Raw genomic sequence first — 27,499 nt, forward strand, 5'->3', positions numbered from 1 at the left:
TGTGTTGAGGGAAAGAGTTATTAAGCTCATTTTATGAGACCGTGTCAGAAAGATGAAGCTACATACTAGGATCACGATTGGTTGAAAATCTTACTAATCTTTATCAATTGTGGGAAGAAGCATGGCCTTATTTGAATATACTGTGACTAGAGCTTTGAAAAAATGAGTAGTGCGTGTGATTTCTAAATGCATTCTATCTGAACCCATTAAAGAGTTCTGCGTTTATAGTGACAACAGAAATCAGGGTCACCTAGGTTATGTCCTCGCGTGATATGCTTTTTAAACTTTTTGTTTGTTTATTTGCCATTGTGTCCTAAGTACTACAGAAAGTACAAAAGGGGACATTGTGGGGGGGGCGTGCAGAGGAAGGCTGTGACTGTAAACGGCGTGAATACAGGAACGCTGCAGTAGGAATTATAGGATTTAATTCTCTTCAGCCTGACCGTCCTCCCCACCCCCACAGCCCCAACCAAGTTAGGTTTCTATTAAGAAAAATTTAGTGTCCTAAAACTGTACCGTTTATAACATATTTGGTGGATCACCTGTGGCATCCGGTCCCCCAGCCCTGCTTGTCGGTCATGGCAGTCGTCACCGAGTGATGAGTCGTCACACTCACCTGGGATCAGTGCCTAGAGGGTCGAACCCGCCCTAGTTGAGAGCTTTGACCGTGGCAGGAAGCAAGAGTGTGCTCGAACAATATAGGATGTGTGTTTCACCCTCCCCACTTCTGCAAAAAGACGTTATAAACTGTGGTATGAGCTTTGCAGATTCGGGTGAAGGCAGCGCCCCTGGGCTCCCTGACTCTCCTGATTGATGCCTGTGGTCCTCCCCAACATGCTCTCGTTTTGATGCCTCCGTGCCCGGTTCGCTTTCCAAGCTCCTGACTGACGTCAGCCAAGAGCTCAGCTTCCACTCGCCCGCTCAAGCCGTCTCACACACACAAAGTGAACAGCACGGACACGAAGCCGCGCGGGCAGTGCTGACCCGAAGCTCTTCTCAAGGACGTGTCCGTCACCATGTTTCCCTATTTTACAGGATAATGTAATTTTTGAGAGACTTTCAAAAGATTCAAAATACATGGAGGAAACGTTATGCCATCTGGAATATTTTGCCACGGAAGGTGAGTCGAAATTTGGAAATGTTATTTTTAACCATTGATGTTGTAGTTTCAAGGGCCCGTGGCTGGGGCTTGGGTAGGCGGTCACGTTCTGAAGACACGTCATGTTTGTGCTCACCTGGCTTGGTAGGCGTGTGCTCTTCTAGCGCCAGCCCCCGTCCCCAGCCGTCACATTCTGTGCCGGTGGCAGTGACGAGATGCGTGGCACAGTCCATCTCAGTTACCTGCACGTGACTGTTAACTCTCTCCCTGCAGTGCAGAGGCAGAAGGCGGGCCAGGTCACAGTACATAGGTTCAGCTCGCAGTTATGGCCCCCTTTCTTGGAGAGCCCGTGTTGTTATTTTCCCGTCTCTCTCTCGTTATCCTACGACGGTGTAAAGTTTACTCCGTAGGAGTGGCACAGAGGAAGCTAACAACTTAAGGAAATAAGTCACTGAACTCATAGAGAAAGACGAGGAAGGCAGTTCTCTGAAAGGCTTTAAACGACACGGATGAAAGCTGGAGCCTTAAGTGCCAACTGCCGCTTTCCTGTCACGTGCTCCTGTGACTACACGTGTGCATTAATGTGCACACGTGCGCGCGCGCGCGCGCACACACACACACACACACTCAGACATGGCTGCTCGAGTCTGGATCTTTCACATGGTCGCACATTGGGCTTCTCTTGCCGTCTTGAAACGTGCTTCCTGCTGCCTCCGCCTGCTGACACCTGCCGCTGTCTGTCTGCGCGTGGACTGGGCACCGCTCCTGGGCCCCTCTGCTGAGGAAGTCCCCTCTCATGGCTCCTCCTGTGCTCGGATTTGCAGAAGAGGCAGCTTTAAAACAACTCTACTGTTAAAAGACAGTAGAGTTGTTTTAAAATTCCCTTGTTAGGTGTGTGAAAGTTGAATTAGAGCGACCTAAAACGCGTTGGTTCCTTTAGATTTTTTGAGCATGCTGGTATATACGACGGAGCCGCATGGCGTGGCGTGCCTCTGTGGCTGTTTTGCAGGCCTGAGGACTCTCTGCGTGGCTTACGCTGACCTCTCAGAGAAGGATTATGAGGAGTGGCTGGAAGTCTATCAAGAAGCCAGCACCATATTGAAAGACAGAGCTCAGCGGCTGGAGGCCTGTTACGAGATCATCGAGAAGGTACTGCCGCCTGGGGAGAGGCGTCACCGCCCGTCAGTCAATGACTCAGAGCAGGAATCCTTTCCCTATAAGTGATGTTCTCTTTTCTCGTGAGCTTTTGCTTTTAATCATTTCTTTCTTCGCTTTAAGAGACACTTAGTTTTTATGAGCTATCTGAGATCCAGCCACCCTCAGCTAAATGATAGCTTAAGACGTTTTAGGTCAAAAACAGCATCAGTGACTTTCTGGGATTGCCTCAGAATAGGCTTAAAAAGATTAGCTCATTCTGTTGAGTTACAGGAGCAATCAGAATTCGTAAGCTGGCCAGATATACTTAGTGTTATACATACTGAGAATTTCACACTTACTTAATCTAATAATTTTTAAGCTTTGCCACTGCTACTCCATATTGCCTACTTTGATTTTTGTTGTTATCCTTTTCCATTTACCTAAAGACATTAGCTTTCTATATATTGGATTCCCTCTGTTACAGAACAAAATTCAACCTCGTAAATTTGAAGATCTAATTGGCTTGCTTAAGCAGGTTGTGATTGGGGCAGCACCCCATCCAGCAACCAGAATGGGGCTCTGAGGCATTGTACAGATGGAAGGTTTTTAAAGGCAGAAGGGTGTGGCCAGGGAATTATTAGCCAAAAGAAAGAAAAGATTCTTCTTGGTCCAGGTCATCTTCTTTTGTGAGGAAGGGAACGGCAGAGGGTCTTATCAGGCAGATCGCCTCACTCATATTGATCAGAAAATTCCAGACTGACTGGTTTCAGATTCCACTGCAGTGAGAGGCTGAAACTGCAATGCAGGGTAGTTATTAAGTTTTGGTTTGGTGCCGGGTTTCGCCTTTTTCTGTGTCCTGTCAGCAACCATTGGTCCATCCAGTTTTCAGTTTCTTATACCTCTGAAGTCATCACTTGATTGCTTTTTTTTTTAATTCCTTTGTGTGTGTATATGTGTTTTTATTTCCGCTTTGCTTTTTTATACTCAGCTTTTGAGTTTTATACTCACTTGTTTATCATTTTAATGGAATTTGGGTAAGAGCAGAACTGAATTCAAGTGTTTATTTGCCCTGCTTTATTGGAAATATCCAAAGTTCCTTTTAGAATCAGAAAAGAGGTTGAATCGGTGACGTGCACAGGTGTATGGGGTGGCTTTCCTCACCAGTTGATTCAATTTCAGGTGAGGTCAGCTTCTCAGCACTGAATCAGTCCTTCTTGTGTGAACTGTAGCATAATACTTGATCGTTTGTGGAGTGAAAGGGACGGGCTAAGGCACTATCAATACCCTCAGGATAACCCGCCCGAGTGCTCAACTGCCAGTGACTTTTGTCCCAACGTGCCTGTGGACCAAAAATGAACAATGAGTACTGGGTTGCTCACGTGGCTGGAGAGGTTCTCACACTGCGAGTGGTTTTGGGATGCCACACATCTAGATGTTATTAATTTTCTGCAAACAAAGGTTTAATGAGGAGGAAAAAGGTGGTTGTCTCAGAACCGTGTGACTACCTTTCTTTCATCGGGGTTTTGTCATAAATGCTGCTCTTACGTACATACCAAACTTTAATCGGAGGTATTTTTCAATCTAGAATTTACTGTTACTCGGAGCCACAGCCATAGAAGACCGCCTTCAAGCAGGTGTTCCAGAAACTATAGCAACTCTGCTGAAGGCAGAAATTAAAATATGGGTGTTGACAGGCGACAAGCAAGAAACTGCAATTAATATAGGTAATTAATTTTAAAATAGTTCCCTGATGCTGTTTTTTTGGTGTCATTTTTAAAGTGTCTTCTTGAAGTGCCTAAGGGGTCCCCAAATGCATAGAAGATTATATTTTAGAGAACTCTTCATTCTAAGGCCAAGAAAATTGTACCAAAATCAAATGAAGATGCTCTAATGAGCATTATCTGCCTGTTATAAAACATTATACTATTGCATCTTCCTGAAAAGTGTTCGACACAGTTATATGGATTATAGAATTCAAGAATTGACAACTTGGATTTTCTTATTGATTTCTTCACAAAATTTTAGTCTAAGAGACTGAGAGCATGTTTTCACTAAGTTTAAATATGTACTGTTATTTTACATAATTGTAACCATTTTTATGATTTTACCAGTTGATGGGTTTTTCTAAGAGTCTTGTATTTTTCCCTTCCTCACTTGGGTTAGCAACTTCTTTGCTCACTAAGAATCGCACAGAAATCGAAATTGCAGACAGGGAATTTAAGTCCAAGAAACTTCACTTGTGTTAAAGAGGTACACTTTAAGTTTGAAAAGGAGTTGAAACTAATAATTTTTTTTAAAAAAATCTAATTTTGATTATTTGATTTATTTTAAAAATCATCTGGTACTTCTGTCACCATTATGGTTTAACAAATCCTGGTGCATATGTGATGGAATTAATACATAAGGACGACATGACTTGTATTTATGGAAACAGATTCTTTGTTACAGCTCGCTTCAGGAAGAAACATACTAGAACATCTGAATTTAAGTGACGGTTGTCTTGTTCAAAGTGAATTCCCTAAAACGTTATTGGCTGAATCCAGTAGTGCTCTTTTTCTTGAACCTTCTTTTTTGAATCAGCTCTGACTCTCTTAAAGGGATAACCTTGACTATAGACAATACCTACCATCTAGAGTGAAGTTCATCTTTTTTTTTAAATTGGACAAAAGCCGTTTAATCATTTCTTACCAAGGCTATAGCTATCAAATGCAGTTTGGGCTCCCAACAAACTGAAACTAAAGTCACAAGAGTGTGACATATGATTCATGAGTGGTCTCTGAAGCATCAGGTATAGACCATTGATCGATTTGTGTGAGTTGTCTCACAAAAGCATGATTTTGGAAAACAGCGTGGTGATGTTTCTGTGCAGAGCCATCACTGCTACCAAAAATTATAAACCTGTAGCTACAGCCCTTTGGTGATGTTGGCTACGTCTTTATAATGAAGGGTCATACCTTCGCTGTTGGTATAATGTCTCTTTCTATGTACATCGGCCCTTCAGGGATTATTTCCCTTATAATTTGGCCTAAAACACCTGCTCTCGATCATATAGGCACATAGAGTTGACTGCCGCCCTGAAGAGCTTAACATTTAGGGATGCGTTTTCTGATCTCCTCCAGCAATAATAAAAGAAGTGGGTAAACATGCAAGTTAAAATTGAACTGTAGCGATAAGCTTTTTTAACGTTTGAGTATTTCTGCCGGACAAACAGCCTTGGTCCCTAGCCCCAGATTTAACTTCCATAAGCGTTTCTCGTGTTCGCCCCAAGAAGCGAGCGTGAGAGGGGACTGCCATCTCCTGCTGCCTTAGCCGTGTCACCCCGCCCTCCGGAGCACACGTGTCCCTTTTCCTGCTTGTTCTTTGTGTTACACCTGAGCTTATCAGAGTCTAACTAAGTTTGAGATAAACACAAGTAAAAGCAAAGGTCTGAAAATCAACCCAGAAAACACCAGTAGGTTCTTATTCCCAAAGGAACGTTTTACTTGCACACAGTGGGTGTCCCCAAGCCTTACGAGACAATCGATACCTGTCCAGTTTTTACAGATAACAGTAATATTATTTTGTGCTGTTTTTCAAAGAAGGTATAACAGCATTTGTAGTTTTGGTTTCAGAAGCACTCACATCCATTAGATATGTTAAAATTGATCTTTTTTAAATTTTATTTTTAATTTTTTAATTATAATTGACATTCGGTATTGTAAAATTGGTCTTTTTTAGCCAATGCTCCTCAAGACCACTGGAAGATGATGCCTCCTACTTATAAGCTGATGACTTTGCCAAGGTCTCAGGTTTATCCTGGAGCTTTTCTGTATTTATATTTGTGCACGTTTGTCAATAGAATTCAAACATCTCTTTGGTGTTGCTAAGTATGCTATCGACAGCTGTGAAACTTATGTTCTTTGAAGAAACTATGCCTGAATTCTTTTTTCACTTTGCATTCAGAACTCAAGTTTGTAACCCTGGATGATAATGAGAGATTAAATGTCATTTTCTGACTTAGAACATCTGTTGAGCTTGCAGATGATACAGAACATGTAGATGTCCAGACATTTTATCAGACTTGCTCGTGTCAGACCATGGGTGACAGCCTAAGCGTCACGAGGCCCTGTTCCAGGTGCATTCTGGATTTTAAGCCCATGTTCTAGCTATATAATCCTCATCCCCTCAGTAAAAGAACCATTATTGATCTCTCTCTCATCGTACTGACTGGATATTCCGTACATTGTACTGCACTCCACATGTGTTTTGGGGTACCCAGGAGATAGTTGGGAAGAAGATCCAGTGTCCAGAGGTTCTACTTCTGGATGAAATAAAGAAAGAGAACAAATTAAGAGTGCTGAGCACCAAGCACTGTGCTAAGACTGTTTTCTGGACACTGTCTTTAGTCTTTACATGCAAATCGTGTCAAGCGGGGAAATTCAGGGTTTACAAAGGTCACGCTCTGTTAGTGACCAACATGGTGCTAGGTCTCAGGGCTCATTTTAAATGGAGTCACACAGCTTTCACAAAATCCACTCCCTGAAATTCTAGTTGGCAGACCTGGGGAGAATGGTTCTGTATTTCATCCATTGTAAGATGCACATTGTTGTTATATTTTAACGTCTCTGAAGTTGGGTTGCCTTACAATTGTTGACTCATCCAGTTTTAGTTGGCAGCATGTCCTTCGTGGTACATATAGTAAGAGCTCACTGTTGAAGGTGACCTGTGGTGTGCTTGGGCTGTTGACTCTCTTTAGCATGTGATCTATATTGATCATAGTTAGAAAATTTATTTTTAAAGTATAACTTGTAGCTCATGCCTTGAAAATAAATATGCTTAGCCAAATTCCAATCCAGGATATTTGTGTCTCTTGTGACTATTATGTCTGTAGATAGTCATCTTGCCTGTGGGTTTCAGACCCTTGCTATGCTGTGCTTGCATTTATGCAAACTTAGCTGTGTTTTAAGGAGTCGGCAATTTTCTTTGTTTAGGCTTAAAATTTGGCATCAGCCAGGCTAAAGCGAAACCTCAGGTGCGGCCTTCGTGACTCGTGTGGCCGTCATTTCCTTGTTACCCCTGGATAAAAAACATCTTCTAAATAGTTAGACGCTAGATGTGAAGTTTTCTGAATCTGTAATTTGTCTCTAATGAATGTAGGATGAGTGAGAACAAAATCCTGGTGGGTGTTCCATTTTAAAGTCATTAAGATGGAAATGGCGTTCGTGTAATCCATGTGGGAGTCGGAATTCTGCTGCCCTCCCCTTGCATTTTGCTTCCCTATCATGTGACACTCTTAAACCGCTTCAGTAGTCTTAGAAGTTTAATTTTTTAAGAGTTTTAAGTAAGTTTTATTTACTTATTTATTTTTAATTTTTTTTTTTAGGCGAGGCAACCCTTGGTTGACCTCACAGATTGCAAGGACCTTGTCAGCTTACAATCCCTTATTTTTTTTTTTTATTTTTAACACCTACAGCACTTGGTCTTCCTAGGTGGTCTCCCATCCAAGTACTAACCAGACCCGACCCTGCTTAGCTTCCGAGATCGGATGGGATTGGGCTTGTTCAGGGTGGCATGGCCATAGACATTAAGTAAGTTTGAAATATGGTATTTGCCCCTCCTATTATTATCTATAGATTGTCTTGCTCATTAAAAGGAAGACAAGTCCCTATTCGCAGGTGAAGCTGGGCAGTGTTTGGTGGCATTCATACTTTTAGTATTGTTTTTCCAGAAAAGTCAGATACGTTATTTCTTTGATTATGTGCAGCCAGCATTGTCACCTGATGCCCTGCTATCAGCTTAGGGGAACTATGTTCTCTAATAGGGGGACGAGTTAATGATGAGTGAAGCAGATGAGGAAGCACTAACTATGCAGTAGAGATCTTAAGCATGACTCTGCTATAACCGGTAGTTACTTAGTAAATGTTAGCTATATACTGTGCCGAGTCCTTTATGTAAGGTTTATAATTAATTCCCTTTGAGTAGGCATTACCTCTTCTTGAGAGACGAAACTGTGGCACCGATATGTCAAGCCACTTAGCCTAGGTCACAGAGGTGTGAGAGTGCTGATAATCTGAGCAAGTGACTGCCATACTTGACGTTCATTTCCCAGGAGGAAAACTATCTGAGCCGAAAAAGACCTGGGCAGACTTGACAGATGAGATAGGCTTAAAACTTGAGGCTTCAAGAGTTTATTTATGTAGGAATAAAAAAAAAGGGACTGAGCTCAGAATGGGTCAGGAGGGCCCAGTTTGAGGGAAGGTCACGAGGCGAAACCGAGTGTGTCTGGCATGTGATGGAGTTTTCCAGAGACGGGCCGAAGGATCTGGAGGGAAGGTGCCCTGCCGTGACCAACCCTGGGCGAGTCCTCAGCCTTCAGGCTCAGGATGACGAAGGGGTCCGCCCTGAGCCTCTTTGATTCCATCATGAATAGGGCCAGAGTCCCATCTTTCATCACTCATTCCTGGTGTCAGGCATGTGCTTCATACACGCACACTCAGATGCCGATTGACTGCTTTCTCTGTGAAAATATTCAGAACGAGCAGCACACTTAATGAGGGTTTGGAAGCCTGTTGAATCCCAACAATGTGTAGCTTCGTTAACCCGATCCTAGGATGCATGGTTAGGAAGAATAAATGTTCCCCAACCCTGCCAAAACCATGGCCAAGGAAAAGTGGATTTGGATATGTATCTTTGATGATATGAGCTTACTTCAGAAAAAGAGACCCTGATTGCAAGATCTAAGAGATTGGGTTTGATAATGTTTTTTTAGTATGAACCGTTATCTTATTGTCTTAGAATCGAGTCCAGCTCTCAGTACTATAGACTCTGTACTGTTTCGATTTCTTGGGATGCTGATCATACTCAGGTCATCGAAAGACCGAACACCTTTGTAGCGTACCATTAGTTTCAGCTGTAGTAAAAAGTGAACTCCCCCAGGTTCTCGTCTCAGTCATTTTACGGCTGTCTTGTTAGACCGCGAGATTAAAGAACTAGATGTCAATTTACAAGTGTGGACTGACGGTTCATACCTGGCGTATCTCCAAGAGTTGATCTCATTTTATCCAAAAACATTAGAAATCAAGCACACTAAACGTGGATTGACATAATTTGATGTGCTCCGTTAGCTAAGTCACAGTTAACTCTGTTAAACTTCCATGGTCTGTCTACTGCAAGTGTTCTGTGTGATACTTCTCTAAGCAAAATCTCGCTCCATTTTACAAATGAAAAGAAAAACAGCAACCTGGTCCTTCTCAGAAAGCTTTAGCTTTGTATATTTAAATTCATGCAGGTGTCAGTGGTTTTATTTATTGCCCTCTCCCCCCCAATGGCTAGAAAAGTACTTAACGTCTTTCCATATCTTTGTGTAGCTTCAGTTGTCAAGTGGCATTCCACTTAAATTGAAAAATATAAAATAAAGCAGCAAGCTAGGGCTTAAAAATTACAGCTCGCTTCTGCAGCTGTTGTTTAAATCAAAAACTACCAGCAAATCCTTTTGCATCAGCTTTTCTAAATTTGTAACAGTCTCTATGGCATGAAGTTGCCTGAAGTCTCTGGGGATAAAGAAAGAGCGAGCCTAACGTGGAAGTGATTAAAATGGCAATATCTCCTTTTGTGAATGAAAATAAAATATAGGCCTCCCTTCTGGACCTAGCCTGAGAATTTATGTGAAGGAGGAATACATTTGTAAAGTTTTAATGGGAGACAAAGAGTTCAATTATTTTAGTCCTACCACGCAGAAATTTTAATGGCATTCTGGGAAATTCTCATTTTTACTCATCCCTATTGTTAAAATACGGACATGACCAAGTTTGAAAACGCACAGAAAATTGTATCATGTCCCACCCCCATGCCTTTTTGTTTTGTTTTAGAGGTTTAATAGATATTTGCCTGTGTGGTATTGTGATTTTAAATCATTCAGTTTGTTTTAGTTTTTAAAATAACATGTGGTAGTTTTAACAAGCGAAATAACTGCATTCCCTTGAGATAACCATCGTTAACAGCCTGGACTATGTCTTTATGGTGTTGCTTTAAAAAAATAACATTTGGATTAAAAGCTATAATTTTGTGCTTTCAAACTAAAATTTGTCTTCTGAGCCGATTTGCAAAATATTCCTCTCGAATGACAATCAGTGAAGGATATGCTTTGTACATTCCAAAATAAACAAATAAAAATATTTGTTCCTCCTCCTCAAAAAAAAACAAAAACAAAACAAAACAAAAAACAAGGTTTTTCTTGGTCTTAATTTTTGTCTGTCTGGAATTCTATTGTGTGTCTTTCAGTAGAGTCTTCCCAAGATTTAAAGGAGACCTGCTGAGGGGAACCGAGCACACGAACGTGACAATTCTGTGGCTTGTCCCCTAGTTCAGTGCCTGTCTCCGTTTCTAGTTACGGTAGCATCTGTGGGGATGGGTATTTCCGTTGTGCTGTGGAGGAGAATGCATGCAGGCTTCTCCTCGCTTTAGAAACAGCACTGGTTAGGGCTCTTCTTTGAGACTGTCACATTCATCCTTGTTCCAAGGTTGAAATTCTGTGTACCGATGATTTGTTTCATGCGTCTGTAATCAGTGACCGATTAGCTTAAGGTGCTGAGAAAAAAACAGGTTGTCAGGGTCAGTTTACAGGTGGAAGGAATCTCGTCTTTCCTCAATGAGATGAATTGAGATGGGGGTTGGTAAAAAGCACACGATGCCAGCTCTCTCTTGAGGGGCACTGAGAAGGTGGAGGGTAATTTTAAAGACTAGAGATCCGACAGATACCTGGTTTGGCGGTTTGCTGGAGCCACCTCCTCCCCAGGGTGTGTGGATTTGATGGGGAGGAGTCGGTAGATGCTCTCATCTTGGTCTGGGGTGTCACTGAGTGTCCCCAGATGTCTCAGAGTGGATTGCAAAGCCTGAGTAAGAAAAAGCTTCTTAGAAAATATGTGGAAAAGAGTATCTTGCACCCCATCGAGATAACTTTATTTAAAAAGTGGATGAAAATTGTAGATAAGAATTGGTGTCAGAAGACTTTTATTCCAAAACAAACTTTAAAAAAAAAACCCGGGTTTAATTCTTGAAATGAAGATTGCTTTGAACTTTTGGTACGAAAAGTGACTCCCTCGATGGAGAATAGTATTCCTATGAAATCAGTTGTAAGAATCACCTACTTTTTCAAAAAGCAAACGACGGATCTTGATATGATGATAGACATGGTTCTGTTGATTTAGGAGCACCATTAGATTTTGTTTGTCTTTCTAAAGTGTTTGCTGTTATTTTAGATAACCCAAGGCTTATACTAATGTTATACAAGGATGACAAGGATAAAGAAAAATCCACAGAAAATTGACAAGTATTTATTTCAGCCATTAGATACAAAGACCTTCCCAAGCAGTTCTCTTAAAGCTGTCTGCAAGAATCAAAATCAATCTAAACTTACTTTTCCTACTCTTCACTCTTGCCCAGTTCTTCTCTATGAACCAGTAGCTCTAAAGTGATGATAAGGAAGATATGAGAAGGGAAGTTGAATTCGAACAACCATTGAAAAAAGATGCATTCATGGACGGAATGGTCAATTCACGTGTGTTGTCCCTTCTCTTCCTTAGGATATTCCTGCCGATTGGTATCACAGAATATGGCCCTGATCCTACTGAAGGAGGCTTCTTTGGATGTAAGTAGTTTTTCAAAAGTTGCATTTGATATAACCATGTTATACTCTTTATTCATTTGTTTCTACTATGCCTGATAATCTAAACAGAAAACTAATGTGTGTTTCTGTTTTTATTTATGAACAAATATTATCAAGTCTTATCTTTAATCTTCAAAATAATAAGCTTAGAACATTGCTGCCTGATAATACTTTATTTTACTCACCTAGAATTGTGAATTTAAAATAGGATAGTTTTTAATCTGGTTTAAACACAGAAAACTACTGTGTGTTTCTGTTTTTATTTACGAACAAATATTATCAAGTCTTATCTTTAATCTTCAAAATAATAAGCTTAGAACATTGCTGCCTGATAATACTTTATTTTACTCACCTAGAATTGTGAATTTAAAATAGGATAGTTTTTAATCTGGTTTAACTTCCTACTGTGATTTTCATTAAGTGGTGATGGTTAATTCCAGTGCTGGTTACTAAAGAGACTTGTAGGATTTTGTTCCTAGTACAAACTTAAAATTAAAGATAATATTCAAGTGTCAGGAGTTGTTTAAATTTATATAGTAATAGGATACATATGTACTTAATTTCCTAATGCCACCAGCTCATAGGGAATTGGATGGCATGGTTCTCTGAGCATTTTAGACACCTACCCACCCACCGCATCATGGCCGAAAGTCACTGATGAGACCAGGAGTGGGAGCTGATTTGAGAGTAACCTATGACCTGGGAAGTGGTTTGATATGAAGATATGAGCTGAACAATGAGATTCATTTGTCAGGCCTTTTAACAAGGGCTTGTGACTGACAGGCACCCAAAGCCACACTTCCCGTCAGCCAATGATAGGACTGGTTATCATTTTAGATGGAGGAGACACAGCACAGAGATTTCTATACTTGCAAATTGGCAAGGCCATGGATCCTGTGCAGGCCAGGCACTCTCTCCCTCTTCCAGACACCCCTTCTCTTGTCAATCTCTAAGTTCCTAACTAGTTGCTTATTTTGGGATCTAGAGAGAAAAATGATACTTCTGTGAGGCCTTACTTCTAGAACACGTATTTTCTGTTTCTGAATCATGAGTACTAGGAATCGCTCGTTGTATTTTTAAGAAAAACATTAGCAAAATCCGAAAGGTTGGATTAGGTCATAGGGTACAAATTGTGTGGCCAACTAGCACATGTGGCTGCTATTGACCATAATAATAACCCTTTGACATATGTGGCAGCTGCTGCCAGAGTCTGCAGCCAGGATCTAGGTGGGGGGTGGTGGTACGTGTGTAATTTAAGCAATAACACAGAGATTAAATATGTAATTGAAAATGATTTTGCAGAATAAAACTGAAGTCTGGTGTATTTTGAACAGGAAATTATTGCAGACATATAAATAGCTTACTGTACAGTTTAATTATAGTTTTAGTAGTAGACAAGACTCAATGAATAAATCTCCACACGGAGATTCAAGAAGGACAAAGTCTCACTGCCTTTGTATGAAAATCACAAAAGCTATAATGCCATACTGAGTGTAAAAACAGTTTTATTTCCTTCAAGTTAATTTTTTTGACTGTAATTACGTGGAGAGTTATTACTTCATGGCCATATACAATTTCTTTATCATAGTCTAATATATTAACTTGACGTTCTTTTCCTTGTTATCGTGTGGCATTGACAGAAGTTAAATATTAGATTTTAGTTTTAGAGGTTGATTATTTTTATATCTTAATTTATTTAAGTTATAGGATTTTCTATTCCATTGAATCCGTGAGTTATAATCGGTTTTTGTTATATCAGTTCCCTTCATTGAGAAGTGACAGGATAGTTTGTGAATAGGAAATGATTTGAAGAGTTTGGCTTCTGCAAAGTGGCTTATCTTGACAAAAAAACTCTTAAATTAGGTCCAGAGACGAGGCCTTAGGTACTCACCTTGCTGACCCAATTCTTGCTTGGTGTTACCTCGACTTTGCTGTCTATTGAGGTCTTATTTCTGAATTTCTCAAATTTATTAATTTTTGTTAAAATTCATCGTGAAATTTACTAAATTATTTATATTTCTATTTTCCCATGGTTTTCTTCATTACTGCAGAATTGGAAAAATCAGCATGGTCCTGGGGAGAATATTTTAAGAAACATGCCCCCCCCTTCATTGTTCCCTCTGAGCTCTCCCTCATCAATCTTAATATATACACACAATAAATAAGAACTATTAGAAATAGGGAAAGAAAGGAGAAGACTTCTTACTGTTTTGCAAGATAGCTATTGGTGATGTGACACATACGCATGTAATAGGTTAAACCTTTTCTATTTAATCTACCAACCCCTGCTGCCTCATGATGCATTGCTTTGGTATTAGCTCACTTAGAGGCTCCACATTTTATATTATGACTTTAAACAATGCAGAAATTGATGATTGGTCTGTACGTTATGTGCAGGTTTCCCAGTGTACAGTCACGTTCCACTGAGGAAAGCAGTGTTAGAATCTGTGGCCAGGTGTCCGCACTATAAAAGGCCATATGGGTGTGGGTGGACATGTAGGTGGCACTTTGAAATTTCTTAGTATATTCAAGAACTTAAGATGTCGATGGCGTAAATCCCTATGCTTTCTGATTTGACTCTCTTGGTACCTGAGTTTAACTGGCACTGCTCCACCGCTTCTAGGACTTCAGCGATTTTTTTGATGACAGGCAGGTTGAGGGTGACTTACTCCGGTAACTGGCCCAGGAGCAGTGCTTGGCTGTGTGATGGGTAATCACGTGAGCTGACCTCTGAGCAGTCAGGAGCTGAGGAATAGTGTCGGGGCAACATGCGAGGGAGAAAAGCGGAAAAGATACTGGCGTAGATGGTTCTTCCTGCAGGGTCTTGCTGCTCCCAGAAGAGCTGGATGCCATCGGGAAAGATTTATTGTCGTGCGTGGGAGAGGATGCTGGGTGGGGTATCAGGAAGGGGAGGAAGCACGCGGTGGCCCCATGTGAAGAGAATGCTGGCAGGGTTTGGGTTTTTTACTTAGTGAGAACCCTGGTGTGGGATACTTGAAAACAATCTTATTAGGACATTAGCTTATTTTAAGCTCTAGAGCAGCGGTCCCCAATCTTTTTAGTACCAGGGACCGGTGCTCCTATGACAATCTGATGCCCGATGATCTGAGGCAGAGCTGAGGCGGTGATGCTGGCGCTGGGGAGCAGCTGCAAATACAGGTGAAGCTTTGCTCGCTCACCCACTGCTCACCTCCTGCTGTGCGGCCTGGTTCCTAACAGGCCATGGACTAGTACTGGTCCGTGGCCTGGAGGTTGGGGAACCCCACTCTAGAGCAATGAGTAATTACAGTAATGGCAGTAAAAATTAATTAAAAAAAGAGACCAGGTTTTTTGTTAGAAATGATAGAATTAACGTTCTCTTAATAGTTAAAATGTCCTTTTTTTGCAACATCTCTACGTGGGACCGGGCGAGTTGCACACCGCAGGTAGAAAGGAGATGCGAGTAGTAGTTGGTACGCCGTAAGACTTTTCTGGAACACGTGGACTCGCGTACTGCTGGACTAAATTCAACTTGCATTTTTATTCGGTTCTTGGATTATGAGAAGGAGTTTCCTTAGCATCGAAATGGAAAGAACCCTCAAGTCTCTAAATGGCGACAATGTAATTCAAAACTTGAATTTGAATTTCTGTTTTCCAGTAACGGTAGAGCAGGTTACCCTAACCAAGCCTACCGAAAATAAGTAAGACTGTTGAATAAAATATTAAAAAAAAATATTTTTAAGAGCACTGAAGAGAAGACAAGTGTGAGAGTCTCAGGTAAAGCCGAAGGGAGAGCGGGAACCCAGGAACCAAGGGAGGGCTGGGACAGTGTCGCCACTTTGTGCTGGGGCATCTGCTGGGGGCCTTAAAGAGCCACAGCCTCAGGGTGAGGCTGAACCGGAAGTAAAACGAGCTTCCGGTGGGCTTGAAGCCTGGGTTCTCCTCTCCTGTAAGGTCCAGGAGCAAATTCAGAAGCATCTCTCAGAAGCACATTCAGATGTTCTTCGTAGGAAGACACTTTGAGTGCAAATAATGAGTTCACGGATGCAAATAATAAAACACAGGAGAAAAGATCTCTCAGGCAATTAGTACAAAAAAAAGACACTGGAAATAAACTACAAAGGTTGAAGATATGGGAATAACCAGGTGTAAGGTATGAAAGAACCATGCTGACTGTGGTTTAAAAAATAGACAGTAAGCCTAAGGATATCTGTAGGAGAGAATAGTAAACTATAAAATGCAGCATAGCAGATGTAAGAAATGGCTAAATAGAAATTGCGGAAATGAAAAATATAATAACTGGAAAATATAACAACTGGAAATTAAGTATAATAACTGGAAAAATGTAACAACTACAAAATTTCTGGTAATGAAAAATTCCAAGAAAGGGTTGAACAGTATATTAGATAATTCTAGAATTCTAGAAGGAATTTGTGAAGCAAAAGATAGGTAAGAAGAAATTATCTAGAACAGAGATCAACAAACCTTTTTTCTATAAAAGGCCAGATAGTAAATATTATAGGTTTTGTGGGTCTTATGAGGCCTTTGTGGCATATTCTTTGTTCTCATTATCTATCTATCTATCTATCTATCTATCTATCTATCTACCTATTTATTCATTCATTCATTCATTCATTTATTTGTTACAAACCTTTAAAAGTGTAAAAAGAAAAATTCTTAGATTACAGGCCATACAAAAAACAGGCCATAGGATGGATTTTGCCCATGGGCCACAGTTTCTTGACTTTAGTCTAGAATACAGTGTAGAGAGGAATAAGGAGAGAAAATCTAGGAGAGAGGCTGAGGCATACAGGATGGACTGAGGATGGTCACCATGTGTTTCGTCATGTCCTAGAAGGACAGAAGGGAAAAAATAGGAGAAGAAACCTGAGGAAATAATAGCTAGGAATTTTCCAGAAATGCTAAAAAGACACCGTTCCATAGATCCAAAGAGCCCAATAAGCCCTAAACAGAGTCAGTAAAACATCTTCACCAAGATAAATTACCGCGAAACTCAACACCCAACACAAAGAGAAGGTTTTGGGAACAGGAAGGGGAGTAGGGAAGGGGAGATTACTTTCTCAGGAGAGACGGGGCACTTCTCACCAGCAACAGAACACGGCAGAATGGAATCTTCAAGGTTGGAGAAAAATACCTGCTAATCCAGAGTTTTACAGGCAGGAAAAAATTTCAGGGGTGAGTTTGGAGACCACTTCAAACCAAAGCTGCTGTACAGCAGAGGAAACCATTGACGAAAAGGTAAAGGCAATATAAAGGATGGAGGAAAATATTTGCCAATCATGTATCTGAAAAGGGGCAATATCTAAAATATGTAAAGATCCCATATAGCTTAATAGCAAAAAAACAGATAATCTGATTTAAAAATGGGCAGAGGATCTGAATAGACATTTTCCTAAAGGAGACACATAAATGGCCAATGGATGGATACATGAAAAGATGCTCAGCATCACTAATCGTCAGGGAAATGCAAATCAAACCACAATGAGATATCACCTCACATCTGTCAGAATGGCTGTTGTCAAAAAGACAAGAAATAACAAGTGCTGGCGAGGATGTGGAGAAAAGGGAACCCTCATGCACTGTTGGTGGGATAGCAAATTGGTACAGCCACTATGGAAAATAGTATGGAGATTCTTCAAAAAATTAAAACTAAAACTGCCATACAACTCAGCAGTTCCACTTTGGGGTATTTATCCGAAGGCAGTGAAATCACTATCTCCAAGAGCTACCTGCGCCCCGAGGTTCACTGTGGCATTATTTATAATAGCCAAGACATGAAAACAACCTAAGTGTGTATCATTAGATAAATGGGTAAAGAAACTGACATTCACACACACACATGCACACTGAAATATCATTCAGCCATAAAAAAAAAGAATGAAATTTTACCATTTACAACGACATGGATGTGGAGTTTGAGGACATTATGCTAAGTGAAATAAGTCAGACAGAGAAAGACAAACACTGCATCATCTAACTTATATGTGGAATCTAAAAAATAAAATCTCCAACTCGGAAACAGAGAACAGATTGGTGGTTTTGAGAAGTGGGGGGTTGGGAGGAATGGGTGAAGGGGGTCAAAGGTATGAACTCCCAGTTCTAAAGTAAGGCCTGGGGTGTACTGTGCAGTGTGGTGACCACACGAAGAATACTGTATTGTGTATTTGAAAGTTGCTAAGTAGTACACCTTAAAAGTTCTCACCACAAGGGGAAAATGAGTGTAACTATGCGTGGCGATGGATGTTAATTAGACTTATTGTGCTGATCATTTCGCAGTATATACAGATATTGAATCACTAGGTTGTATATCTGAAACTAATATAATGTTATATAAAGAAAAGAATGAGTTTAAAATCAAAACGCACACAGAAACAAAATCGGAGAGGGTGCCACCAACTGACCCTTTCTACAGGAAATGTTAAAATGCATTAAAAAATGCATTTTATACAGAAAGAAAATGATCTTGGGTGGAAGATCTACGTTGCACCAAGAACTAAAAAGTAAAGAAAAGTTAAATGTATGATAAAACCTGAATTAATGTTGAATGCATTCGATAATATCGAGGGGGGATCAAATATCGATTTGAAATATAATACATCAATAGCCTATAAGTTGAGAAGAATGAAAAACATATTATGTGTTGAAAATCCTCATATTGTTTGGAAATAGTTTTCAAGCACAAACAGTTTTGCAGTTGATAGAAATCTTACATTAAGACTGAAAACTCTTTATTCCCTTTTTAATAGAATAATGGAACAAAATGTCAGAAATAGGCATTTCTGAATCATATTTCTTGATTCCTATCATCAAGGGGAAAAATGGAAATCAATGAGCCAATGGTGACATTTAACTTTTTTTTTCCTTGAGTAAAATTGCGTGAAACCATAGAGGAAAAAGAAATGCAAGCTAATATGAAAAACTTCAAGAAATCTGTGATCATTATGTTGGGAAATTATTTTGAGGTAGGTTAAATTGAGACTGAGCAATGTCCCTGTGGATAGAAATAAAGGATTGTCGATGCCACTGTTTGGCCTCGTTGGGTCACTTCCTGTGCTGTTGGAATCGTTGGTCTAAGCATCCTCCCCACTAGCCTCAGTATTCCCAGGGCGGTCATCTTATCTGAGATATTTTTGTGTCCGTCTTCTTCTCCAGGGCACAAGAAGGTACCTTGAGATGTGTCAGGAAGTGTTTATTTAGTAACGAGGGAAGATGTGCTATAAAATCTACTTAAGTGTGTCAAATGTCAGATTTCTTATTCTGTGAGCTGCATTGGTGGAAGGATGACAATTTAACCATGAGAAGTGGCCTATTTTTGACTGAGTGTGTTTACTTTCCGGTTTCTATTTTGCTCAACCTTTTGTGCTACATGGTGCTTTCTCGCCATTGTCTTGGGTTTTAAAGAGTTAAATGTACTTATTCTAAAGTATTATCTCAGGCCGATAATGCTTGTAAATGTTGACCTTGGAAACTTTGCAGAGCTGAGAAATCAGCTCCTTTCTCTTAAATACAATTTTCACGGGTTTTATTTAATGCGTTCTTTTTTTTATTGAAACATAATTCACACACAATAAATTCACCATAATGTATTATTATTCCTGTATGGTAAGATGTATGAATAATGGAGTTTTATATTTGTTTAAAAGTTTTGAGAAAATTAAAGAGGAATCCTTTTTTCTCAAAAGAACCTTGGAAATTTCATTTTTAATTGCATACACATGGCAAATACTCAGTTCAGTTCAGTTCATGGGGGAAAATATATTTTCTGTATGCCCCTTTCTATAGGAACTTAGGTAATTTCTAATTTTTAGTTTTTATCGGCATATGCAAAATGATAATGAGTAAATAAATGATCTAAGATATTTATTCAAATAAAAGACTGAATTCTAGGAAAAAAGGACACATTCTATAATCTGTTCTTTCCAACTAGAAGTGTTAGTTACTGAGATTTTCATTTCTTTTTTTTTTTTTGCCAAATCAGAAAACCATCGTACGTCTCTAGAGCGAGCCCATTTTTCTTCATTTTAGCTAATGTTGATGTTTACTAAGTTCAGTCCTGATGTATAAGGAAGGTTCCATCACCCAGAAAACTTCAGGGTTAGGGCAAGGTGGGGCTCCTTATATGATGGTGGGTTCTCCTGTAGGAACTCAGAGATCTGGTTTCTATTGAAGGATTGAAAGGTGGTTGTCAAAATTACAAATCATAGGAAACAAATTTGTACTGAATCTGGAGCAAATTTACCCCAAAGTTCGATCCTTTAAAATCCTGAATTTTGGCCCTGAATTTTGTCCTGTGGATGTGATTCCATCACTCCTTGACTGTGTGCTGTTTTTATAAATCAAGACTTGACTTCAGGGAATTTATTCATATGCCAAGTGGGAGAGGGGTAAGTAGAGCTACGCAGATTTTTGGCAACTGGCCAGTTTAGTTTCTGACGGAGAAGGAAAAAAGAAACGGGAATTGTCCGAATGAGATGAGCGACAACGCGGTGGGTGGCTCTGAGCAGAGACAAGGAGAAAGGACAACACGAGAAAGTGGGGCTGTCGAGATTTAGAGTTAGTAGATTTTGAAACCTTGAAAAGTAAATGAATCTTGTCCTCCTCTCATGGCTTCTCCCTCTCATCCCTTGGCAAAGGGTAAAATCATCGGAAACAAATGTTTTATAGGACTTATTGTACAGTTATTTGCAGACCAAAGTCATCGTATTAGTTTAAGAAAAAAAATTGATTTGCAAAGATTTGCTTATTTAAAAATTAGTGTTAAGTTCATTAGAAATCTTCTAAATTAAATATCTTTAATATTTTGTTATTAATTATAAGCAAATGAATTTTAAAGACTATATTTTAAGATGCACCCCCCAAAAAATATTAAACGAACAAAAAGGCTATGACCATGATTTTTTTTAAAAAGTTCTTCTCAATGTCAACTCAGAAATGATGAAAGATTGTTTTTTCTTTCTTAATTTTTTTTCCCCCCAAGGAAGGATTTAAAGAGGTAACGAGAAAAATCCTATAAACTCACTGAATGTATGTATATTTTGCTATATAGTAGTTTTTCTAACTAGTCTCATTTTCTGATTTTATTATTATGACCGATTTCTCTTTATTTTGTCTATCACCTTCATGGACTTCTGGATGATGGAGGTTTTTACCTTAATGGAACTAAAATTCCACTAACCTTTCACCTGTTGTAGAAGGCCTCCCAAAGGTGGCCCTCGGGTCTATCGGCCCTTGCTACAGCTCAGCTGTCCCCATTGGTCCAGCACGTTACATCACACCGAGATAGGCACTTGATACTGAAAGAATGGATTTCTCACCGTGTGAGTTCTGTTTCTTGATTCACTCCTAAAACCCCAGCTCTAATCCTACTCCTCCGAAATGTCATTCCTTCCCGACTTATCTCGATTTTTCCTCCACCCCTCAAACCGGATTCAGATCTCCACGTACTTATCTTCTGGATTTTATTCCGCCTTGTGTTCGTGGTACAGTGGGGTGCTTGCCTTATTCTCTCTCCTTCCCGGGCGGTAAGCTTGTTTGTCTAGACGTTATGTCGTGATGTCAGAGAGCTTTAAACTATTTTGCCTGTAGGTGGTGCTTAATGCACTCACTGAGTCCAAAGCCCTAAGAGGCATATTTTCTCATGGAAACAGTCTTGCTTTTTCATTTGTACGTTTCTTTCCTACTTGACTAGTTGACATGCCCCTCGCTTTTCCTCCGCCGGTCTGTACCAGCCCCGGATATATAGCATTTATGGCTCTGGAAGAGGCAATCCGTTAAGTGAAGGGGTTAGAGTTCCTTTGTCACCTTTTTATAGCTTGTGGTTTATGAATACAGAAGAGGAAAAGGAGAGAAGTTTGGAGGAAATTAAATTACGGAGCCCGCCTCAGGCTGATTGAGTCATAACCATAATTCTCTATTTTTTCGTAACTGTAGGCGAGTGCTTTACCTTTTAAAATTTCATCTCAATTTAATTTATATTTTGCTAAGTTGTTAAGAGACCCAGTTAACTTTAACAAGACACTTAATGTTAGTCTTTCTGTGTATTTTTAATGGCACCCATGCTGTGGAGCATTGCATAAAGTTTGAACAATGGCCTTCCCAAACACAAATTGCAGTATTTCCCCAAATTATATGTACTGAAGGCAGTCGAGGCATGTCTGCAATCTTGTGTTTATCACATTGGTGATTTGCTACTAATAGTTGGGTAAGTATAAGTTGTGTGAATTACACTTGCCCAGAGGTGGTCTCATCCGTGTGAGCTGCTTTTCAGAAAAAGAGTCCATTTACCCAAATAAAGCGATTAGTACAATTTTCCTGATGATCACCCCTCTAAGTTTTTCACTTCTGTTTCAGCTCCTGTAAGTTTTAGAGTGATATCATTTAAAAAAAAATTCATTCCATCTGCAGTACTGTATTAGCTATAGCATGCAGGAATCGGCTGAGAGCTATAAGAGTTTTGCATTTGACTCATCTCGAAATACACGAAAAGGTCATGCTTTTCTTTAATGGTCTAAGGAAAATTTCGTAGCAACAAGTGGATTGTGCGTGATTAATTGTATATAGTCACATTTGGGGGGAAAGAACTTAAAGTAGGCACGGGTGAGCAATGAACAAAATGCGTATTTAGTGGTAGAAGCAAATAGACATTGATTGTGGATCCACAGGTGGTCCTTACTTTAGCAGGCAGAGAATCCAAGGCACCATTCGTCATGAGGGACACATAAGTTGGAGTCTGGTAATCAATAGACATGAGAAGTGTTATTTCATAAGAGAAAACCTTTTTCTTTATCAGATCCCTTTTGGAGAAAGAACAAACGCAGTCTTTGAAAACATTAAGTGTTTAGAAAAGGGTGTTTAAACGGAATAGAGCAACTGTGACTTAAAAATATATGGCTCTTTACATCCAGGGTGAAGTAATTGTCTGAAATTACACTTGGTCCTATAGCTTTATTTGAACTCCGGAAATGTTTAATTTATTTCCCTCTCAGGGCTTAAAAACACATATGGGCCTCATAATTCAAAGATTATTAAATTACACCTTCTTGTGGGAACCAGCATTAGTGCGTTGGAGCAGTGAGTAGGAAGGTCTGGGGACGTGGGGGCGACGGGTGTCTCCTTACAGCTTTTGTCACGGCGAGGAGCCCTCGTGGGTCGCTGCCGCCCTCCAGAAGGGAGGTTTTCCCAACGCTTCATTCCATAGGATGTTGAAAAGAGCACACACAGGTCTCTTGCATCGCTTGACTGTCATTTTGAGTTTTGTGTTGACCTTCGAGTAACTAGAAATTAAATAAAAATTATTTATGAACCAAGAGTCACGCATTGGTACACAACTCTGTTATTTTTATTTAACTCTTAAAATAGCCTGTGGCGTGACCGCCGGTGTCTCCATTTCGCACATAGATATATTGGGCTCAGAAGGGACTGATCAAAGGCCACAGAACTACGTAGAGTTGCTGAGGGAGGCTGTCCTGGCTCCAATTTTTTTTTATTTTTTAAACTGTATCTTAGCTGTTCCGATGTTTCGGATATTTTATAGTCAAAATCAAATCCGAAGTGACTGATTTGCCGGTCCATGGTCCAGGGTTGAAGACTCTGATGCGCTTGAAACATGAAGTTTTATTTTTTTTGGTTCAACCTGCAGGGTGTTAAGTGCCACTTTTAGGCACTAGGGATAAGTGGTTAAAAAGGACATAGAAGGTCCCATAAGTGGAGCTCACAGTTTAGTCTTGGAGAGATGGACAGAAAAACAAATGAATCAACAAGATGGCTTAAGGGCCTTGAAGGACAACAAGCAGTGGGCTGGGGCATTAAGGAGTGGCTTGTGGGGTAAAGGAGGGCACCTTTCGATAGGTCGGTCAAGAGAGCCCTCTGTGAGGAGGGGACCTTTGGCCCGAGGCCCAGTAATGATGACATGGGGCCAGGGGAGGAGCTCAGGGGGCAGAGGAAATGGCAAATTCGAAGCCCCTCCGGTAGTTCACTGGTGGGACGCCTAGGTGACGGTGAGGCAGAGGCTAGCGAGCGAGACGGGCGGATGAGGTCGAGAAGCAGGTTGGGGGGAAGAGAGGTCACGTGGGGCCTGAAGGTCCTGGAAGGAGGCAGGACTAGGCTGGGTGCACTGTGACCCCTCCGAAGGGTGTGCACTGTGCGGGGATGCATTACACCCCTTGGCGAGGCCGAACGTCCAGACCTCAGTGTCCTGATGCCCACCCTGTCCTGTGGGATTCAGACACCACCGTGGCTGCTGATGCCACTGAAGCCATCAAGTTCTCTGAGCCAGGCTGCGAGTGTATGTATAACAAGGAAATCCTAACTCTTGAGTGAACGGAGTGTGTGGCTTGGGCTGAGCGGATTATCTGTCAGATGCTGCTTGGTGAACTTGGACTCAGGATTGAAGGGCTCTTCGTTCTTTAATTTCGGTGTTTAATGGAAGCAGGTGCCATGCCGTGTCTCCGTGAGAGACTCCCACAGAGCCTTGCTGGACCCTCCTAGGCACCCTCCCCTTTGCTGATATAGATGCCCACGCAGTCGGCCTCTTTGGGGTCTTTCGTTTTGGACCAACCGTTTTCTGATCCACAGTCGTTTTTTCTTTAATGTTAATTCCTTCAGGCAAATTACAGTCAAGTCCCACTAGCCTGGGAGCCATTCTTCCTCTGTAAGATAATGTCACACGACTTTGCTTTGATCTTTTATGTCAATTAACCAGACTGGATCTTCGAGTTCTAGAGTGTCTCCCCAACCTCCCGCTCACCACCAGAAGGCTCTTTCTGTAGTCTCCCCACCTTCGTTCATCCTAACCGCTGCGTCTGAATCCCCTTGCTCCTTTCTTACTTGACCTTGGGCATCGCCGCCCATATGAGTCTAAGGCACTGGGAATCCGGACTCCAACCGTTTCCTTACTGTGGGACGTGATTCAGCCCTAAGGCGGCCGCTCCCTCCCCCGTCTTCGCGCAGATGCTGCGTCGCGAGTTGCATCGTGAACATCCAGAATCGCCCCGGCGTGATTCTCTGTCCCGGAGGACTTTGGCTGTGGCCTGTGGATCATCATCCCTGTCACTCTGCTGCCATGTTTATCTTCTGGCTTGTCTGTCCTGTCACTGGCTCCTCGTCTTCTTGAGGACAGGGACCAAGACCAGCTTTGTGGCCTCTCCCTGGGCCCTTCGAAAGTGTTCACGGGGTCACCAAGTGGACGGGTCATCCATGCAGCGTTGTGGCCTCCAGTGTAGGCATAAATTGACTCAACGAACCTATTCGTGAGAATAGCTAATCATGTAATTGAAAAGAGTAGGCATTTAAAAAAATTTTTAAATTTAGATTAGTTAAAACTCTATAATGAAAGCATAGGTTACATCAAGTCTTTTTTCTTGGTATAAAAGATGAAAATTAAGATTTCTCCTGGTGAAATGATCACTACAATAAGTCAACTTAACATCTGTCACCATACCTAGTCACAGAAATTTTCTTCTTGTGATGACAGCTTTTAGTCTTTACTCTCTCAGTCACTTTCAAATATACAAGACAGTGTCATTAACTATAGTTACATTGCTGTATATTATGTCCCTGTGGCTTATATATTTTGTGACTTCAAGTTCATACCTTTTGGCAACCTTCACCCGTTTCTCCCCACCCCTCTTCCCCCTGCCTCTTGTAACCACCGATCTCTTCTCTTTTTCTATGAGCTGGGTTTTTAATTTTCAGATTCCACATATAAGTTAGATTATGCAGTGTTTGTCTTTCTCTGTCTGACTTATTTCATTTAGTGTAATGTACTCAAGGTCCATTCCTGTTGTAAGTGGTAAGTTTTCATTCTTTTTTATGGCTGAATAATATTTCAGTGTGTGTGTGTGTGGCCTCTATTGTGTGTGTGTGAATGTCACATTTTCTTTGCCCATGTATCTGCTGATGGACACTTAGGTTGTGTCCAAGTCTTGGCTACTATAAATAATGCTGCAGTGAACGTGGAGTACATATATCTTCTCAAGATGTTGATTTTGTTTTCTTCAGGTAGACACCCAGCAGTGGACCTGCTGGCTCGTGTGGCAGTTCTGGTTTTGGTGTTTTGAGCTCTTCCACGCTGTCGTCCGTAGCGGCTGTACCAATTTCCAGTCCCACTGACAGTGTATGAGGTCCCCTTTTCTCCACGTCCTCGCCAGCACTTGTTATTTCTTGTCTTTCTGACAGGTGTGAGGTGATGTCTCATTGTGGTCTCGATTTGCATTTCCCTGACGATTAGTGATGCTGAGCGCCTTTTCATGTACCCGATGGCCATTTGTCTGTCTCCTTTGGGAAAATGTCTATTCAGATCCTCTGCCTGCATTTTAAATTAGATTTTTTTTAATTTATTTTATTTTATTTTATTTTATTTTTGCCATTGAGCTGTATAAGTTCTTTATATGTATTATATATTTTGGATGGTAACCCCTTTATCAGATATATGATTTCCAAATATTTTCTTCTATTCAGCAGGCTGCCTTTTCGTTTGATCGTTTCCTTTGCTGCGCAGAGGCGTTTTAGTTCGTGTCATCCCATTTGTTAGTTTTGCTTTTGTTGCCTTCACTTTTGGTGCATAAACAGTGTGAAGGAGAGAGCATAACTAGAGAGGAGGGCCCATCAGTGTCCTCTCTCATTCTTTCTCTTTCTTTTCTCGGTGGTCACCACCCCCCAGCCTTTCCTCTGCTCTGTCTCTCTGGTTAGCCCGGTGTGGCTTCTACTTTCCAGTATAAAACTCCTGACCTCAAAGGAAGAAATGCTGGTTTAACACGTGGTGTGTAAATTGGCCTGCTCTCTCTGACAACTTTATGCTAATATTTTTATTATTTTGATATTTGAGAGAGAACTTGAGATGTGAGGGAAAAGGGATAATATAATATTGAGATTCATATGGCAGCCACAGTTTAATTTTATGGCAAAATCAATGACTTTAGAAATGGTGACATATTTATAGGACTGAAATCTTTGTGTTGGCAATTTCTTTCTAAGAAAGCGATGCTTATTCTATCGTAGACATGCACACCACTCTCATGCTGTTAAGGACATTTTTTTCCCTGAGTGTAGAGACTGGGTGGGAATATCAGGCCTAGGGTTTTTTTGGTACTTGCTTCTACAGTTTTATTTCTAAGTGAATTGAGACCATATGGTCACATAATCCCAAAGCTCGGTGGTTCAGAGATTTAATTGTGTAGCCTTGAAATATTTCTAGTTTTGCCTGCAATCAGTGGGAAATAATGTGTTCGTAGAACAATTTATAAGTCACACAGAGCCATCGGCCAGAAAGCCCACTGCAGGTACTGTCATGTGTCCAAGAGAGGCGGCAGCTCACCCCAGAGATGATTAATCAGTCGAGACTCAGCCCTTTCCCTTCGTCCTATGACAACATTTATTTGGCGTGACACTTACTTCACAGTGTCAATTTCCCCTGCCAATACGCCCCAGCCTTAATCCCGATTTTACATGCATCAGTGTTCACCCCCTCACTGATGAAGCTTGGCTTCAGGCTAACGATTTTAAGTGACGGAGCTGGGGTTTGTTCGATGCAAGTAGCTGCTGCTTATACGCTGTTACAAATAGGAAGGTCTTCCGAGTATTTCCTGGAGGGAATGGTTCTGCCCGCAGTCTTGAGACAGCCC

At 40.8% G+C, this 27,499-nt stretch overlaps 1 protein-coding gene and 1 pseudogene across 1 annotated transcript in view; one reads left to right on the plus strand and one right to left on the minus strand.

Annotated features, from left to right (window-relative positions):
• The window catches only part of ATP8A2 (ATPase phospholipid transporting 8A2), a 236,978-nt gene that overhangs the window by 77,518 nt on the left and 131,961 nt on the right, over positions 1-27,499 (plus strand). Inside the window, exons 21-24 of the mRNA XM_039873056.1 lie at positions 1,036-1,120; positions 2,109-2,248; positions 3,822-3,960; positions 11,797-11,861. Coding sequence (XP_039728990.1) covers positions 1,036-1,120; positions 2,109-2,248; positions 3,822-3,960; positions 11,797-11,861 — 429 coding nt within the window. The remainder of the gene's footprint in view (positions 1-1,035; positions 1,121-2,108; positions 2,249-3,821; positions 3,961-11,796; positions 11,862-27,499) is intronic.
• Positions 7,680-7,798, minus strand: LOC120610752 (uncharacterized; annotated as a pseudogene).

Source organism: Pteropus medius, unplaced genomic scaffold (genome assembly GCF_902729225.1).
Source record: "Pteropus medius unplaced genomic scaffold, Ma_sr-lr_union100, whole genome shotgun sequence".
NCBI classification, from domain to species: Eukaryota; Metazoa; Chordata; class Mammalia; order Chiroptera; family Pteropodidae; genus Pteropus; species Pteropus medius.